At 58.5% G+C, this 17,538-nt stretch overlaps 1 protein-coding gene across 6 annotated transcripts in view; it reads left to right on the top strand.

Annotated features, from left to right (window-relative positions):
- COL16A1 (collagen type XVI alpha 1 chain) overlaps positions 1–16,870 on the top strand; it is a 50,091-nt gene extending 33,221 nt beyond the window's left edge. For all 6 annotated transcript variants that reach the window (XM_078073491.1, XM_078073492.1, XM_078073493.1 and 3 more), the window contains 21 exons: positions 320–373; positions 943–996; positions 2,562–2,606; positions 2,723–2,776; positions 3,103–3,138; positions 3,493–3,555; positions 5,927–5,998; positions 6,176–6,229; positions 6,818–6,862; positions 7,080–7,124; positions 7,445–7,498; positions 7,904–7,957; positions 9,964–10,014; positions 10,290–10,379; positions 11,774–11,809; positions 13,131–13,175; positions 14,047–14,235; positions 14,594–14,660; positions 15,398–15,574; positions 15,753–15,830; positions 16,525–16,870. In XM_078073491.1, coding sequence (XP_077929617.1) covers positions 320–373; positions 943–996; positions 2,562–2,606; positions 2,723–2,776; positions 3,103–3,138; positions 3,493–3,555; positions 5,927–5,998; positions 6,176–6,229; positions 6,818–6,862; positions 7,080–7,124; positions 7,445–7,498; positions 7,904–7,957; positions 9,964–10,014; positions 10,290–10,379; positions 11,774–11,809; positions 13,131–13,175; positions 14,047–14,235; positions 14,594–14,660; positions 15,398–15,574; positions 15,753–15,830; positions 16,525–16,727 — 1,566 coding nt within the window. In that variant the 3' untranslated portion in view covers positions 16,728–16,870. The remainder of the gene's footprint in view (positions 1–319; positions 374–942; positions 997–2,561; positions 2,607–2,722; positions 2,777–3,102; positions 3,139–3,492; positions 3,556–5,926; positions 5,999–6,175; positions 6,230–6,817; positions 6,863–7,079; positions 7,125–7,444; positions 7,499–7,903; positions 7,958–9,963; positions 10,015–10,289; positions 10,380–11,773; positions 11,810–13,130; positions 13,176–14,046; positions 14,236–14,593; positions 14,661–15,397; positions 15,575–15,752; positions 15,831–16,524) is intronic.
- Positions 16,871–17,538: the final 668 nt, after the last annotated feature.

Genomic DNA, 17,538 nt, shown 5'->3' on the forward strand with positions numbered 1-17,538 from the left:
GGCTCCTCCTGCCGCCCCTTCCACACCCCATTTCCTCCACTCCCACCCTCATCCTCCCTGCTCTGGGCCTTTTCCTCTGGCTCAGCTCCCAGGTCCTGGCCAGGCAGGCACATGTCCCTGAGTCCTGGGCTTGTGGTGGTGGGCTCAGCCAGAGGAACCTGGGCCTTTAGGAGCTGGCCCAAGGTGGTGGCCGTCCTCGGATGGGCATGTGCTTGCTCAGTTGGCAGCTCAGGCATCCTGGTTACGGCTGCTCTTTGCCCTGGGAGGGGGAAACAGAAACGTTGGGGGGCTGGTCCGTAATGTCTCCCTTTCTCTGTAGGGTCCTCCAGGGCAACCTGGCTACCCAGGTGCCATGGGCCCCCCAGGACTGCCCGTGAGTAAGGGGATGCTGGCTCTGGGGGTAGCAGAGCCTGGGGGTGGGGATGAGGACAGGGCCAGGCTGGCGCATCCCCCAGCAGGCTCCCTCCCTTCCAAGCATTTCAGTCTGTGCCTCTGCCAGGCTGTCCGCCCGTCCGTCCATGCAGGGCTCCCCAAAGCCCCTGTGGTAGTGCAGCGTGGCCCTGCCACTCCACTTCGGAGGTTGACTGCAGCCACTGCACCGGGAGGGCCAGACTCTCCGAGCACCCAGACCCCAGGACTGAGCTCTGCCTCCTGGGGGGGCGGGTAGGAAAGGTGGGAAGACCACTGGAAGCCTACCCCCTACCCCGGGAAGCCTGCCTCCTACCCCGGGCTGGAGGCTGCTGGGTGGGCGTGGCCCCGCTTTCCACTGGGGGCCGCAGCGGCAGGTGGGGCGCAGCCCCCCGCGCCCTCCCCCAGCCGTCGCCCTCCGTGCCATCTGCCTGTAAGTGCCAGCCTGGGCCAGCGGCAGTCTCCACCCCTCGCATTAGCGCCATGACAGCGGGCCACGGGGCTAATTCAGCTCTCTCTCTGCTCGCTTGTCAGGGCATCAAGGGGGAGCGGGGCTACGTCGGGCCCCCAGGAGAGAAGGGAGAATCGGTGAGTCGCGGCTCGGCTTGGGGCGGGGGGGGGGGGCAGGAGGAAGGGCTCCAAATGGAGCAGTCCCTGCCCCACGGCCACCCGAGACTTTCCTAGCAGCCTGCGAAGGAAGAGACCTGACCCCGCTTCCCTGCCCCCTGAGTCACTCCAGCTGCGGCGCAGGCAGGCCGTGCTGGCTGGTTACCGCGGAGGCGGAGGCGGAGGCGGAGGCGGAGGCGGAGGGAAGGCTGGAAGGAGGGTCGGAGCGGGTTTCATGGAGATGGGCGGGCCAGGGCTGCCAAGGGGTGGGGAGGGGTCGGGAAGAGTCAGCCAGCAGGAGGGCCTCCTCCTCCCCTGCAAAGGCAGGTGGGCGGGCAGGGCAGGGCAGGGCAGGTGGGGGACCCCAGACCCAGCTTGGAGCCTGGCCTGACCCGCAAGCCCAGAGCCACCTTTCCAGGCTGGGTGAGTGCAGGGGCGGGGGCTGTTATCAGGTGAGGCCGTCACATCAGAGGGGTTATCCCGAGGCTCAGGAAGTGACATGGCTCACCCAGCAGGCTGCCGCGAGTCAGTGAGTGAGTTAGGGCAGTGTGTGGACTTGCACCCAAGTCCCTCTGTGACCAACCTGCCTTAGCCTTCCCTTCCCCTCACACGTCAGTGAGGCCCAGGTGGGATGTAGCCGACCCCTTGTGCATTTACTCAATAGCAGACATTCCTCAGGGGCCTTCTGGGTAGCAGGCTGTCCTGGGGGTGCCACAGTGAATAAAACAGGCACCTGTGCCCCTTGATCTCAGGAGCTCACATTCCAATGAGGGAGGTAGATAACAGATGAATAAGCCAATGCATATAAATGAGAAAGCAATGGAGAAAAGAGCAGGGTAAGGGGCCAGCTGGTGTACAGGGTGCTATTAGAAGGAGGATCGGGAGGCCTCTCTGAGATGGTGCTGTTGGACCTGAGCCCCGAATAGAGTGGGGGGTGGGGGAGGGCACATGGTTATCTATCCTGGGGAATCCCAAAGGGAGTAGGTGGGGGCACCTCAGGAAGAGATTGGGGCCATCTAATCCCTTGGTAAGGTTTTAAGAGCCCCAGAAAGGGTGGGGGAATGGTAGGCATTCTAGGGAGAGGGGGCAGCTGTGCAAAGGCCCAGGGGTACAAACAGCCGTCTGACCAAGCAAGGCAGAAGATAAGACGGGGAGAAGGAAGTGAAGCAGGAAAGGGTGGGTGGTACTAGATCACAGGATACCTCAAAACCCAGCCCTGGTGGAAAGAATGTACCTCATTCAGTTGGACAGAGGGGAGCCATGGAAGGCTTTGGAGCAAGAGAGTGTTATAATCAGAGCTATGCTGGAGAAGAGGAGATGGCAGCCAGTTGCTGGCTGGATTGAAGTGAGCCAGGAGGTGGCAGGACTATTTAAGAGGCTGATTCAATAGCTCAGGCAAGAGAAGGGAAGCTGGAGCAAACCAGGGAGAGGAGTCCTGCCGGCATCCCCATCTACTCTCTGTTCCCTGTTCCCTGTTACCTGCCCCATCCCCTGATCTCCCACCTCCCCCAATCAGAGTGATTGATTCTGCTCCTTCGTGTCCCCAGGGCCCACCAGGATCTGAAGGCCTCCCAGGTCCCCCAGGCCCAGTGGTGAGTGATGGAGGAGACAAGGAACTGTGGACATGGGGACTCCTGGTCCCGGTCCAGCCCTGGGGTCTAGGGGAAGAAAGACTGGGTTCCAGCTGCCTTGTTCTCTATGGTGACAGGGTCCCCGGGGAGAGCGAGGACCCCAAGGAAACTCGGGAGAGAAGGGCGACCAGGTGAGTGACCACAGGACCTGGCTGGCTGTCCTGACCGTGGGGGAGGGCTGAGAGGGGGGATGGGCACAGGGAAGGGGCTAGGTCCTCTCCCTGGTGGCCACCCTCACATGTGGAGGGGTGACCAGCTCTAGCCTCCAGCCCTCACCCATCCTTGAGTTGTAACCTCCCACCTCGTGACTAGAGCTTCATCTGCTGGTCATCTTGGGCAGAGTGGAGGGCAAGGCCCCATGGCTCAAGGCAGCCTCACCCTGTCACTCTTTCCATCTGGGCCGCCAGGAGGGAGAGAGTGGGCGGCACAGCAGACTGTCCCTTGCTTCTTCCCCTAGGGATTTCAAGGCCAGCCAGGCTTTCCCGGCCCACCGGTGAGTGAAGACACAAAGCCAGCCCTGTCTGTGTGATCCTATTTGGGAGGGGCAGGCCTGACCAGGCCAGGCTGGGCTAGGATGGGCCGGCGGAGGGGAGGGAAGAGGCATGGGAGGAACGGCCTGGGTGTCCAGGCCTGATTCCAGGAGCCAGGACCTGGAGGGCAGAGCCTCCTGGGTGGGCCCCAGCGAGCAGGCCAGCCAGCAGTAACGCTCCTAGGTGGTGTTTCTAGGAAGTCAAAATGCATCAAAATGCATCGTATTAACTGTAGTGAAGCAGACCCAGGAGGAAGACGGAAGGGGAGCCCCCCTCCAGCCCCATTCTCATTTCCACCTGCTCCTTTGTTGATATAGGGTCCCCCTGGATTCCCGGGCAAAGCTGGAGCACCCGGCCCACCCGGCCCCCAAGCGGAGAAGGTGAGCGGGACCCCAAGTTGGCCACAGCCACAGATCTGAGCCGTGCAGCTCCCACACCCCATCCCACCCCGACTACGGGGCCTTTGGAAATTCAAGGACTGACTCCGTTTCGGTTACGTCAAGGGTGGGGAAAGAGACCTGCAGCATAGATTCAGCAACTGCCATAGGGCGACAGACCCGTGGCCCCAGGATGGCACCTGTGCTGCGCAAGTCCCTGCCCTCTGGGAGCAGGGGGTGGGCCGGAGGCAGAGGGGCGCGCGAGAGGTGGTGACTGGAGCGCAGGGGGCTGGATTCATCTCCAGGGGGAGGGGCCAAGTGGAGGGGGAGGAGCCGAGGGGAAGGGAGGGGGAGGAGCTGAGGGGAGAGGGAAGCGCATCCAGACTGCGAGCCCGAACCCGAAGCCCGAAGCCCAGAGGCCTGAAGCCAGCGCCGCTCTGGCCACTCACCTTCTGGGTCTGACAACGGCAGGAACGGAACGTGTGCAGATTGCCCCAAGGGTCCAGAGAGGGCAGGCATGGCCTGTGAGCTGGTGACAAGGGTCGGAAGGAGCGGAGGCCTGGGGAGCCCCCACACTGGCTGCCCCTGGGCTTGGCTTGATAGTTGGTCCGGGGGCTGACATCCCTGTCTCATCCCAACCTCTGGGCTCCCCAGAGGTGATGGCTGGATAGTATAATGAGGCCCCAAATTGACTTCTAAGCTTGGGGTGGGGGGCTTATAACCCAAAGGGGGAGGCAGGAGGCCTGTAACCTCCGGTGGAGCCTCTTTCCTCTGAAAACACACATAGCACAACAGTCAGAGCTGGAAAGGACTTCTAGAAGGGCCACCTTGGTCTAACCTCTCACTGTGAGGCAATGAGGCCCAGAGAGGCTGAGGGCATCCCAGGGGCACACAGCAAAATAGCAACAGAGCTGAGACTCCTCCCAGCCCAGGATAGCGCCCGGGCGCCTCGCGGCCTCCCCAGAGCCAGCGCCTGTCAGCCACGGTTGAGGCGGTGGTGGGCGCCACCACCCTTCCCTTCTTTGGGGAAGACCCAGGTGGCAGCCCCTGCCAGAGCCCTCCGGGCTGGCTCTGTACCCCAGTGCTGCCTGCTGTCCTTAGGCTGGTCACTGCAGAGAATCCCAAACCTCTGGCCAGGGGTTCTCCATCTCCACTCCCTGTGGGACTGACATTTTCTGGGGCTGTGCTGACCCCTCCTGGTAGCTGGTGGCATTGCAATGCCACCCGAGGCTCTCCTCCCCACCCCCCCATGGGGGGGTCTCTAGCGGGATCATTTCCACCTTGGCTGGTCCACAGCCACGGCTCCAGAGCAGCCACTCTCTTCGCACTAGGGTACGTGGCAGCCCGCCACACCAAGCTGCCCCCCTCCCTTCTCTGGTAAACATTCTAGTTCACACGTTGATGCTCATCATCCCCCTGCTTTGAACAGTCAGTGGCTCCCCAGTGCCCGTAGCAGTGGTTCCCAGACTTTATTTTGAAGTCCCTGAGCCCTTTCATCACACAGAAGCTCACAATGTATATAACATATATGAGTGGAGCTGCTCTGGCTAAGGCAGGGGCAGGGGTCTTGGGTCCCACCCTCTGGGCTCCCACTTCGTGCACCCATCTCTGATGCTCCTCCAGGAACCCCCAGGGCTCTGAGAGGTGCAGTTTGAAAAGCAGTGGTCTGTGAGATAGAGTCTAGCACAGTGTTCGGAGCCCTCCCCACATCAGCCTCTACCTTCCTCCAGCCTTGCCTCCCACCCCACCCCTCACACGGGCTCCCAGACACCCTGGCTAGGCCAGGCATGGGACCACTTCCAAATCTTCATCCTTCTCTGAAGTTCCCTCTGGCATGCCCTCTTCTCCTTCCCCACTTGCCCACATCCCGGCTATCCTTCAGAGTCTAGCGTCTGGTGGTGCTTCTCTGACGCTTCCCTTGAGCCCTGGCCAGAGTGAGCCGCTCCCTCTTCGGAACGGGACTATGAGCTTCTTGAGGACAGCGGCCACCCTTTTTTTCATCTGGAAGCATCAGCGGCTGTATAGTGCTTGGCACTTTTTTGGGACCGATGTGAACTGAACGTATGCCTTTAGTGGGCACTCGTCACTGAGCACCCACTCTGCCGGCCCCTGGGTCAACCCTGAAGAAGATGCTAGACTGAATAGGCTCTGTCCCCTCCTCATAGAACAGTGTGAAAAGGGGGGTGCTTTGCAGACGAAGACAGATCCTCTTGGGGGAGTGGTGTGGAATATACCCAGTTAGGCCAGAGCAGAACTGGGGCTGGAAACCAGCTGCCCTGACTCCCAGTAATCATCAGAACCCAGTGCCCAGCGCCTCGTCCCAGGGCGGGGCAAGGCCCTGCTGACTTTGTTGCGGGGTTGGGCTCCTTTCCAGGGCAGCGAAGGGATTCGAGGCCCACCAGGCATGCCTGGTCCCACTGGACCACCAGGATCTCCTGGGATTCAGGTGAGTGTGTGTCCTCTTAGTGTGACAGGAATGTGCCGTGCGCATGTGTGTGCATGCATGTGTTTAGTTGCGGTGGAAGTTGGGTGAGGGGTGGACAGGGTGGAGGGGCTGGGTCAGGTCTCTCACCTCCTAGGGCTCCAGCACAAGCATGCATATATGCCTTTTTCCTGTTTCTAGGGCCCTGCTGGTCTGGATGGTCTGGATGGGAAGGACGGCAAGCCTGGCTTGAGGGTGAGATGATAGGCACCTCCTTCCTTCTTCCTCCAGGAGCGAAAGTCAACGGAACCCCAGTGAAGGAAACCGAATCCCCCGACACCTCTGCCTTCCCTCCACCTGCTTCTCACCACTTCTCTGATGGCTCCAGGGCCCCTTGGTTCCTCAGTTCTCCTGGTAGCCTTAACCAGGTTGCATGAGCTGGGTCTCACCAAAGGCAGGCAGCCAAGGGAGTGGATTTATATCCAGGCAACTAAAGATACTAGGCTGGGTGTCAGGGAGAACAGGCTGTAGGCACGGAAGGACTCGAGCAGCCCTGGCTCCATGGATCTGGTTTTGCTGGGGAATCTGAAAGGGATGGGGCATGGCAAAGGGCAGAGCATCAAGGCCAACCCCCTTCTGTACCCAAAAGAGGGAAATTGAGGTTCAGAGAGGGATTCACTCAGGGTCCACAGCCAGTCAGAGGCCGAGCCCAGCTTAGATTCTTCCCTCTGCCTCCCGTGACATTCCCTCCATCCTGGGATAGCCGGGGAGGGGCAGGAGAGAGGGAAGACAGTGGTGAATGAGTGGGCATCCTGTCTCATATGCCCCTGGTCTCTTCCCTAGGGGGACCCTGGTCCCGCTGGCCCCCCTGGACTCATGGGACCCCCGGTAAGTTGAGCTGCAGGAAGGAGCGGAGAGTGGGGAGGTCCCAAAGCTGAGCAGGTGTGGGGTCTGCCTTGGTGGGTGGGGCAGCTCAACTCCAGATCCTCCGAGGACCATGGTATGATTCTGGATGGGTCTGATTTCTTTAGCCTGAGGACGGAGGCAAGGGAAGTGGCCTCTGCTTGGGGCAAGGGCCCTGGCAGCTTCCCGCTTTTTCTTCCAGGGCTTCAAGGGGAAAACGGGACACCCTGGCCTTCCAGGACCAAAGGTAAGGAAGGGCCTGGTGACTTCTGCCAAGCAGGTCTTCTCGGCTCTCCTCAAGGCCTGACCCCAGGCAGACAGGGCAGCCCAGCTGGAGTGCCCGCGCCACCAGAACCTTGGCGGAGATGCCATGCCAGCATCTGAGCCTCCTGAGACCACTGGTGCCAGCAGAGTGGGTCAGGCTTCGCCGTCTACCTGCCTGAGGGCATCAGAGGGCTGCTGGCCAGAGCCGGGCAGGGGGCAGGGCTCTTTGGATATGGGGTCAACTTGGGGCTGGAGGAGCCAAGTCGAGGCCTGTCGAGCTCCAGTTGGCCCGCTCTCTTCCAGGGCGACTGTGGAAAACCAGGTCCCCCGGGCAGCAGTGGCCGGCCCGGATCAGAGGTAAAGGCAGAGGCTCCCTTCAGACAGCCTCTGGGCTCTGCTGAGTCCGAGACACAGCCGCTCCCTCCCTCTCCCTGGCCGCCTGGCTGCCTTCTCTCCTGGGCACATTTTGCCCCCAAACTGCACACCTCCTCCTTCCTGCAGCCTGTTGGGTCCCTCACCTAAAAAGCCGGGCCTGGCCTCTCGGGCTGGGGGCTCTGATTTCTCTCTCCAACAATACTCATGGGCAGGGCTGGTCCTCGGGCCCTGGATAGCATGGGCCTAGAGGCCAGGACTCAGCCCAGCGTCTCTGACTATTGCCGTCCCGCGTGCTCTGCTCAGCCTTCTCCCACCTAACGACCCCGTGCAAGTAAGTCTGCTTCTGTGTTGCTTTTTTTTTTTTTTTTTTTTTTCTGGCTCCTACAGGGTGAGCCTGGTGCCATGGGACTTCAGGGAAGACCCGGCCCCCCTGGCCATATCGTGAGTTAAACCGTTCTTGCCCCCGCCTTTATGAGAGTGAGGGCTCTGCTGGGGCTAGGGTGGGCGAGGGCGATGGCCTGAAAGAGCTGACCCCAGGCGTAGCCCCATAGCCCAGTGAGGGGCTCTGGGCCCACGTCATCCAGTGGCCCCCAGGCTCTTTGCCGTTTTCTTATTTTCCAGGCACATTTGAGTTTACTCATCAAACAAGGATCATTCAGTTATTCAACAAACAATAATCGAGCACCTGCTCCATGCCAGGCACCACTCCAAGCGGGGGGCTATGAGTGAGATAGACAAGGTCCCCTGATCCCAGAGCTTGCACACAGGCATAACAAACCCACAGATTAATGCGGAAGCGTCGGGCAGGGATCTGATGTCACAGACAGGGCCTGGGAGGCGCCTTTAGATGTACCTTTACTGCCCAAGTGGCATTTGAGCCAAGGCCTGAAGGACAAAAGGAGCCATCTGTCTAGCAGTCTGGGGGAAGAATGTCCAGGCAGGAAAGCAGGGTGGGGGTGGAGGGCCACTAAACGCTGAGAGCCTGAGGCAGGGAGGGGCCTGGGGTGTAGGGGGAGCCCCAAGGTCAGCGTGGCTGGAGTGGAGTTTGACAAGGGCATGAGTGAGAGCAGGAAAGCTGTGCTTGGAGAGGATCTGCTGCAGACCTGGGACCTTGGGGGTGTGGGCAGGAGGGGAGGGGCGCAGGTGGAAGTGGGGGTGTCCCTGAGGGATGGGGTGGTTGCGGTGGAGTGGTGGTGGCAGGCAGAAGGGCTGTGTTTGGAGGACTTGCTGCAGGCCTGCATGGGGGAGGGGCGGGGAGCCTGAGCGGTGGCAGGGGGGGTGGAGGGGGATGACTCCTCCTCGCCGGGGAGGCCGCGTGTGTGGGTGGCGCACTTACAGAGGTAAGACAACTTGGAGAGGACAGTTATTAAGCAGTAATGAGTTTCCCATCTGAATTTGCTCCTCGGTAACATAGATGGCTGCCGACGGGCGCCTTTGATCAGTGTGATGCCCTGAGCGGATGGGGGTCCTGAGCAAAGGAAACACTCTGGCGTTTGAGTGCAGGACTCTTGTGGCAGATGTACTGTTTCCAAGAGGCTTCTGGAAATGTTAAAAATAGTTCATGAGCAGAAAGAGGAGCTCTCGCGTCCTCATCACCGTGTGTATGGATCTCGAGGGATCCAGAGGCCCTGGCTCGAGGACCCTAGGTTTAGCCTAGTCCCTGCTCACATTACACATGAAAGGAAATGCACACTCTGAATTGTGAGCCCGTCATGGACTCACTGGGGGCTGGGGAAAGGGGACGCAAGGTCCCCCCCCCACTTCTGTCTGCCCAGCCTCAGCCCCTGCTCTGTGTCAGTCCCAGTGCTGGGCATTCCTGCCCCAGAGGTCTAGAGAGGGGTAGAACAGAGTCCATGCCTCCAGAACTTTCCATCTGGGAGCATGGAGGCAGGTGCCGTGAGAGAGGCCTGTGTGCCCTGGGCTTCAGAGAAGGTGTAGCTCTAACCAGGGAGCTGGCATTTGAGCTGTGACTCAGAGATGGGGAGGGCATTCAGGCACCGCCTCAGCCCAGCAGGGTGGGAGCACCCCCACGAGTTGAGTCCCATTGCCCTCCAGGGGCAGCAGAGCAGGAGACCAGGGAGGCCCAGGGTCCGAGGGCCGGCGTTATCCGTTTGGTCTCTGGGGTTGGGATTGAGCCCCTGCTATGCAGCTCCCAGCTTCTGCTCTTTGCTTCTCCCACAGAACAGGAGGAAGTGGGGGGCCTCAGAAGACCCCAGGCCCAACATAGTTAACCTTCAGGCCTTTGCCCTCTGCCCTCAGCTCTGGCCGTGGTCCTGTGAGCTCAGGGACCCCCCAGGTGTTAGCTCTGGCACAAATCTCTTGGTAGAAGCTCAAGGGCAAGAGCAGAAGGGAAGGAGGGTTTAGGGAAGAGAATGGAGCTGCTGACGTTCCATTATTACCTTATTACCTGAGACTCTTTCCATCCCACTGACTTCATTTTTCTTTAGGGCCCACCAGGGCCTCCAGGCCAGCCGGGCCCCGCTGGGATCTCTGCAATGGTGAGTGGCCTGCTCCCCGCGTCCCTCCCTCCCGGGAGCCTGGCTGGGAAGAGTCTGTGTCCATCTCCCTCCTTCCCTGGCTTCAGCCTCTCCTGCCTCCTGGGTCTCCCCAAGTGGCATGCAGTGAAGGCCTTTGGAGGGGCCCTGCTTCAGATTCAGACAGCGCCGCCCCACCCCGCAGGGGTCCCTGGCACACAGCAACACCTGCCTCTTCTATGTGGGCTTCACTGCTGCCTCTCCTGTCCCCTCTCACCATCCACCTCCTTTCTCTCCAGGGCCTAAAAGGAGATCGGGGAGCCACTGGAGAAAGGGGCCTTCTAGGCCTTCCAGGCCAGCCTGGCCCCCCCGGACACCCTGGCCCCCCGGTAAGACCCCACATCTCACTGCACAGCCCCGAGGAAGAGGGCCAGTCTGCGCGTCTGGGGTCTTCAGGGAAGGAGAGGCTGTGAGCAGGGAAGCTAGCAGCGTGGGGCTTGTGCCTGAGGATCACGTCATATCTGGAAGAAAGGACAAGCCCTGCCAGCCAGCGTTTGCCAGGCGTGCACCGGGCCTCCGCCCCTGGCCATGCACCACTTGCGCCGACCCCTCGACCTGGTGTCAGGCAGGGGAGACCTGGCACCTGTTCTACCCCTGCCCCCTCCCCGGGGCAGCTGGCTGGTAACCACAGAGAGTCTGGGAACCTCAGGAACCAGCGCCATTACCGCAGCCCCCTCGGCAACTCAGAAACCACTCCTGGTCTCAGCTGGCGCTTAATGCTCTGAGAGCTGTGATGCATTGGCCATGGACAGTGTGCTGAATGGTGACCTAAGTGCTTGACATTTTGTCATTTAATCGGTACTGCAATCCTATTTACTAGGTCTGATTGTCCCCCATTTTACAGATGAGGAAACCAAGGCTCAGCCAGGTTAAGTAAGTTGCCCAGAATCGCAACAGCTAGTGAGCAGAAGAGCCTGCCTGATTCCAAAACTTGCATCCTTAGCCACTCTGCAATCCTCCCGCTTTCAAAGGTTCCAGACAAGTGACCCACATCAGGTGGTTGGATTGCCAGTATTAGGGATGAAGTCTCCTGGGGAAACTGAGGCAGGAACCCAGGTTTCCTAGCCCCCCAGGTCAGGGTGTTCTCTTCTGGGAACAGTAGCCATGACCCTGGGGCTGGTGGCCTCAATGGGATGGATGACTCCAGCCTGTGCAGCGGTGATGGTTGGCCCAGCCGCCAAGAGGGCTGAGTCTTACCTACACACTCTGATTCTTGCCACAGCCCTGGGGCAGGTGGGTCCCTCCAACCTTCTGGCCTTCCCTGGAGCCTCCAGGACCCCTGGATACATCCTCCAGTTGCCTGGCAATCAGAGTCTTCCCCACCATCTCACCAGAAGCAGGCTGGGCCCACGATGCAGCCCATCCTGTCTTGGGGAGGGAGCAGGCTCGGCAAACATGTAACATAAACTCAGAGCTAGGGCTCCTGCAAGATGCGGGGGCCTCGAGCCAGGAGCCGGGAGTGTGCAGTCCGCTCTTCCCTTGCCCAGCTCGGTCAGGGGGCGGCCAGGGCTATTGGTGTGGGGCTCCAGGACAGGCTAGAATTGGGGATGGGGGGTGGGGATCTAAGTTTCCATGGTCTGTGCCCCGAGGGTCTGAGGGTGAGGGCTAGAGAATCATGGTCCCTTGGTGGCCCAGGGCTGGGCACCTGTGGTGGGCAAGGGGAGGCAGGGGACGCCATGCTGGATTAGTGCCTATCACACATCTCCCACTCTCTACTCCACAGGGTGAACCCGGTACAGATGGTGCGGCCGGCAAAGAGGTACTGTCACGCTGGGCTTCTCCTTTCTGGGGGGGCGGGGGGTGCTGCTGCTTGTGCCTCGCCTTGCCCTCACCCTTCTTTGTTCACTCACTAAACACTCCCTGAATGCCAGACTCCCTCCAGATGGATATGTAGGAAGTTGGTGGCCCTTGCTGCACTGGGGAGAGGGACTGGGGACTGGGGAGAAGGATGTATGACACTTGTTCTTCACTATTTTTCTTACTCTGTACCTGGTCAAAGAGAGCCGATGATGATGGTGGTGGTGGCGGTGATGATGATGATGATGGTGGTGGTGGTGGTGATGGTGATGATGGTGGTGGTGGTGGTGGTGGTGATGGTGGTGGTGGTGGTGATGGTGGTGGTGGTGGTGGTGATGATGTGGTGGTGGTGATGGTGATGATGGTGGTGATGATGGTGATGGTGGTGATGGTGGTGGTGGTGGTGATGGTGATGATGATGATGGTGGTGATGATGGTGGTGGTGGTGATGGTGGTGATGGTGGTGGTGATGGTGATGGTGATGATGATGGTGGTGGTGGTGGTGGTGGTGGTGATGATGATGGTGGTGGTGGTGATGATGGTGGTGGTGATGGTGATGGTGGTGATGGTGGTGGTGGTGATGATGATGGTGGTGATGGTGATGATGGTGGTGGTGGTGGTGATGGTGATGATGATGATGGTGGTGATGATGGTGGTGATGATGGTGGTGGTGGTGATGGTGGTGATGGTGGTGGTGATGGTGATGGTGATGATGATGGTGGTGGTGGTGGTGGTGGTGATGATGATGGTGGTGATGGTGATGATGGTGGTGGTGATGGTGGTGGTGGTGGTGATGGTGGTGATGGTGATGATGGTGATGATGATATGGTGGTGATGATGATGGTGGTGGTGGTGATGATGATGATGATGGTGGTGGTGGTGGTGATGATGATGGTGGTGATGATGATGATGGTGGTGATGATGATGGTGATGGTGGTGGTGGTGGTGGTGGTAGACTCCAAACATTTCCTGGGCACCAGCTCTTGCCAGGCCCTCCAATATGCCATGGACTGGCCCTCTTGCTCTGACTTCTCACCTCTTTTTGTCTGTGACAAGGGACCCAACCAACATGATCACACAAGGCCATGCCTTGGGAGACATCATGCTCCCTTCTAGCTGTCAACCAACAAAAAGGAGGCTGTTGTCCTTCCTCACACAGAGCCCAGCTGGACACAGCCCGAGGCCCCAGGGCCGTGGAAGGTGGTCCTTTCATGACACCTACCTCCCCAGAATGGCTCGGAGATGTTACCCAGACTTGACCCCTGACTTTTGCTTTCCTCTAGGGACCCCCTGGAAAACAGGGACTCTATGGACCCCCTGGTCCAAAGGTGAGTGGGCACTGGCTGGTTTTGAGGGGAAAAACTCATGAGTGATGAAGGCCAGTTCTATGCTATGATTTTAGCCATGGAGAGGAGACACAGGAAGGCCAGTGGGCAGGAAGAAAACCTGGGCAGAACTCAGAACTTGGAGCAACCTCATCTCTAAAAACTTCTCACATGGGCCTATTTCTTAGCTAGGATTGGGAGGATAGAAATCTCAAGTTCATTCACTCATTGACCAGTGGATGGATTCATTCATTCATGCTGCAGGCATCTGCTTGATCTCACTTACATTCCAGACCCTCTGTCCCGAGCCTTGGGTAAATAGAGGTCTCCGAACAATAACCGCTCACTGAGTCCGGTCACACTTACGCTAGGGCATGGTAGCCTTTTCAGAAGATTAGACATAGCACCCAACTCAGCCTGGGAGTCAGGGAGGCTGTGCAAAGAACAGGAGCATTTCAGCAGAACGGGAGGAGTGTACCGGGTAGAAGGAGGGGAAGAGCATTCCAGGCAGGGAGGGCTAAGACGGCGTGGCTGAAGCAGAGTTCTAACCAGTGAGGTATGGCTGCGGGTGCAGGGGCGGGGAGATGGGCCTGGAGAAGAGGTGGTCAGGACCACATCACGAATGATCTTGAATGTCTGGCCAAGGAATCCAGTTTTATCCTGAGGGTGGGCGGGAGCCATCAGAATTTCTAAGCAGGAAGTAACGGCACGAAAACTGTCTTTTCAGAGGACCGCTCTGGAGTCCTTGTCAGGATGCTGTGGCCACTGTCAGAGGAAGATGCCAGGGGCCGGGTGGGGGGATGGAGAGAGAGAAAAGCCAATGGCTGCGACATCATGAAGTGGCCATGCTGGATGTGACTTCTTGTCCTTGCAGGGTGATCCGGGACCTTCAGGACAGAAGGGCCAGGCAGGAGAGAAGGGGAGAGCCGGCATGCCTGGCGGGCCTGGCAAGAGTGGCTCCATGGGGCCTGTTGGGCCACCGGGTCCGGCAGGAGAGAGAGGCCACCCTGGCTCCCCGGGGCCTGTGGGGAGCCCCGGCTTGCCCGGGATGCCTGGCTCCATGGTAAGGAGGAAGCCTGGCAGCCAGGGGCATGGTCCCACAGAGCAGGCAGACAGGGTGGGTGGAGCAGAGACCATTTTAGAAGCTCCTGCTGACCCTCTGAGGGAAAGAGCATGACTCCCATATAGATGCTTCACCTGTGTGGGGGAGAGTGGGGGAGGTTTGGGAACCCTCTCCCCAGAAAAATGCGCTGTGTTTTGCACCATTTCAGGGGGGTTAGGACCTTGGGTTAAGTACCTATGGGAGGCTCCTAGAAGCTTTGTTCCCTTCCTTATCCTTTATTTCCATAAGGTCTATTCCCAGGGGGGAGAGCACCAGGCTTGGAAGTATAATTGAGGCAGGTTTTCTTTGTTTTCCTCAGGGAGACATGGTGAATTATGATGAAATCAAGAGGTTCATCAGACAAGAGATCATTAAAATGTTTGATGGTAATTGGCAGCTGGCTGGGCAGCGGTGGGCGCTGCTGGCCCTTCCCAGCTCTTTTTCCACCCTGCCCTGGCCTCCTTTTCCTTCAAGCTCAGTGCCCCTCCCCAGGCACCCACCACCCCCCTCAACTTACAGGCATATGTTCAGTTAGACGTCAGACCTTCCTTATCACCTGCTTGGTTCAGAGATAAAATGACTCCCCCCCCCCACCGCCCCCGTGCTCCCTGAGCCCCCACTGGAGCAAAGGAGACAGACAAGAAAATTGAAATCAAACGAGTCTGCGTGAAGTGAGCTCTAAATAGAGGGGCGAGCAGCAACCGTAAGAGAGCTAGGGTGGTTTCACTTTTAAGCTTTTTTCCTGTTCATCTGTTCATCCAGCCTTGCCATGCTAGGGCCTGGGGAGAACATGGACCCTGTCCTGATGGGGCTAGCCATCTTGCTTGGGGAGTGGAGCTTGAATGCCAAGCAAGGAGTCTGGACTTTATTGTGAAGCCAGTGGTGGACTAATGAGGGTGTCGGAGGGGAGGGAGGCCATCATCAGGTCTGTGCTCCCGAGAGACCACTGTGCAGAGGAAGGTGGAGGCGAGGGCACGGGAGGCCACTCAGGAGATCAGCCCCCGTGTTCCCTGCTCTGACTCCCCTTTGAAGCAAGGCCAGTTGGGACTCGATGCTGGCAGCCCCTCTGCACCGGTGTGAGGCCCCAGGGCACCCTGTGACCGGTCCCTGGCCTTTCTTACAGAGAGGATGGCTTACTACACCTCCAGGATGCAGTTCCCCATGGAGATGGCTGCAGCTCCGGGACGCCCAGGGCCCCCAGGGAAGGATGGTGCTCCAGGCCGGCCAGGCGCTCCGGGGTCACCTGGACTCCCTGGTCAGATCGGCAGGGAAGGACGGCAGGGCATGCCAGGAATGAGAGGTAGCTCTGCCCTCCAGCTCCCCAGGTGCACCTGGAACTCTCTGGGGGCAAACAGGAGCATTGCATGAGGTCTATCATGACTCTGACATTCGTGTGCATGTGTGTGTTTCAAATAATCTGCCTGGGCGTGTCATTTTTCTGCTCAGGAATAGGACTTATTTTATTTCTTTTGTCCCAGGATTGCCCGGTACTAAGGGTGAAAAGGGGGACATTGGTATCGGCATTGCAGGAGAAAATGGTCTCCCCGGCCCCCCAGGTAGGAAGAGCCAGAATGTGAGAGCATGAATCTTGTAGAATGTTCCTTCGACAACACAATGTATTTGTGTAGAACCTCAAATAACTACAGGCCTATCAGCCACCATTTACAGTCATGCCAGGGTGTGCAGAGGGGGGAGTGGAGGACCCAGGGCCCGCCCTCAAGTCCTAAACCAGGCTAGCGGGACACAGGGAAAGGTAGTTGGATATGGTGGGGCCAGGGAAGGTGAGTTCAAGTCCTGCTAGCATCATCCTGGCTGTCCAGACTTGACAAGGTCACTAAGTCAGGCTGTGGAGCCTGAAAGAGAAGTGACTGTAGCCTGCCGGCCTGGTTCTGAGACCCAGCCTCACTGAACACCTACCCCACGTGGGCAACCTCTCTGAGCCTGCGTCGTCATCTACAACATGAGGTGATAGTTTCTTTCTCACAGAATCGTTGTGAAGATTCATTGAATTATGCATCAAAAGCACTCGCCTTGTGCCTGGCACACAGAAGCTCCCAATAAAACTGGCCAGTAATATTGTTGTTATTGTTACATTAACATAAGGATCAGATCAGGTCTTCTTGAAAACCTGTTGTAACCTGACAAATATTTATCACACGTAAGGTATTATTTACCACGACCACGATTTCTTCTTTTCTTGTCACTTGGGTCTCCTGACCTTCCTTCTCTGACTCTTCCCCCCCTCCCCAGGTCCTCAAGGCCCTCCGGGGTATGGCAAGATGGGCGCCACTGGACCGATGGGCCAGCAAGGCATTCCTGGCATCCCTGGCCCCCCGGGTCCCATGGGCCAGCCAGGCAAGGCTGGCCACTGTAACCCCTCTGATTGCTTTGGGGCCATGCCCATGGAGCAGCAGTACCCACCCATGAAGAACATGAAGGGGCCTTTCGGCTGAAATCACCACCTCTGTCAGATGAAGGACTCCATTGGGAACATTTGGCTGAAACTTACAGGACTCTGTGATGGGTTGTGAATGTTTTGTTTTTCTTAATTGCTATTAATATTTTTTTATCAATAAATGAACAAAACTACCTGCAACCCCACTTCCACGGGGTTCTCTGCTGCTGCCACCGTCTCTCTGTCATCCCCCTGTCATTTGGGCCCAGGGTCAAAAAAAGGGCCTTTCTCTCGTGTCTGCGGTCAACTGGCAGAGCTGTGGGATGCTGCTGTCGAGGGTGCCCCCAGCTCAGCTCTCCTCTCTAGATGCTTCCAAGTCATGCTTTGGTCCCCTGTGGACCTTGTGTCCTGCCCTTCGGGGCACACTTCTCAAAGTCAGAGAAGGCGTCACATAGCCTGTCCCCATAAATGAGCCAAAAGCAGATTTGAAAGCCCCACTTATGGCTCGTAGAGGGCCCTCCCTGGTTGCTTCCCCAGAGAAATCGGTGTTTAGTACTTCTCGGAGAGTGGCCCAGAGCCGATCCAGGGTGCACCTGGGGAAATGCCACCCAGCGCGGGGGTGTAGTCACCTGCCTGCCAGTCTCTCCAAGCAAGCAGGCTCTTCTCGCTGCTCCAGTAATTCTGTCATTAGAACGTCTGTGCAAACAGGAAAGATAGGCTTCAGCTCCCAGCCTACGCAACCAGGGACGGCTTCTCCAGGAAATGAAATGGAAGCTTCTGCCTGTACCCGTGCACAGCCCTGTCACCAGCTCTCCTGGACTGCAAATGGCGTCTTTTGTTAAACTTTGTTCATCTAATGGGTGTGGTGC

The sequence above is a fragment of the Halichoerus grypus genome, chromosome 5 (genome assembly GCF_964656455.1).
Source record: "Halichoerus grypus chromosome 5, mHalGry1.hap1.1, whole genome shotgun sequence".
Classification (NCBI taxonomy): Eukaryota; Metazoa; Chordata; class Mammalia; order Carnivora; family Phocidae; genus Halichoerus; species Halichoerus grypus.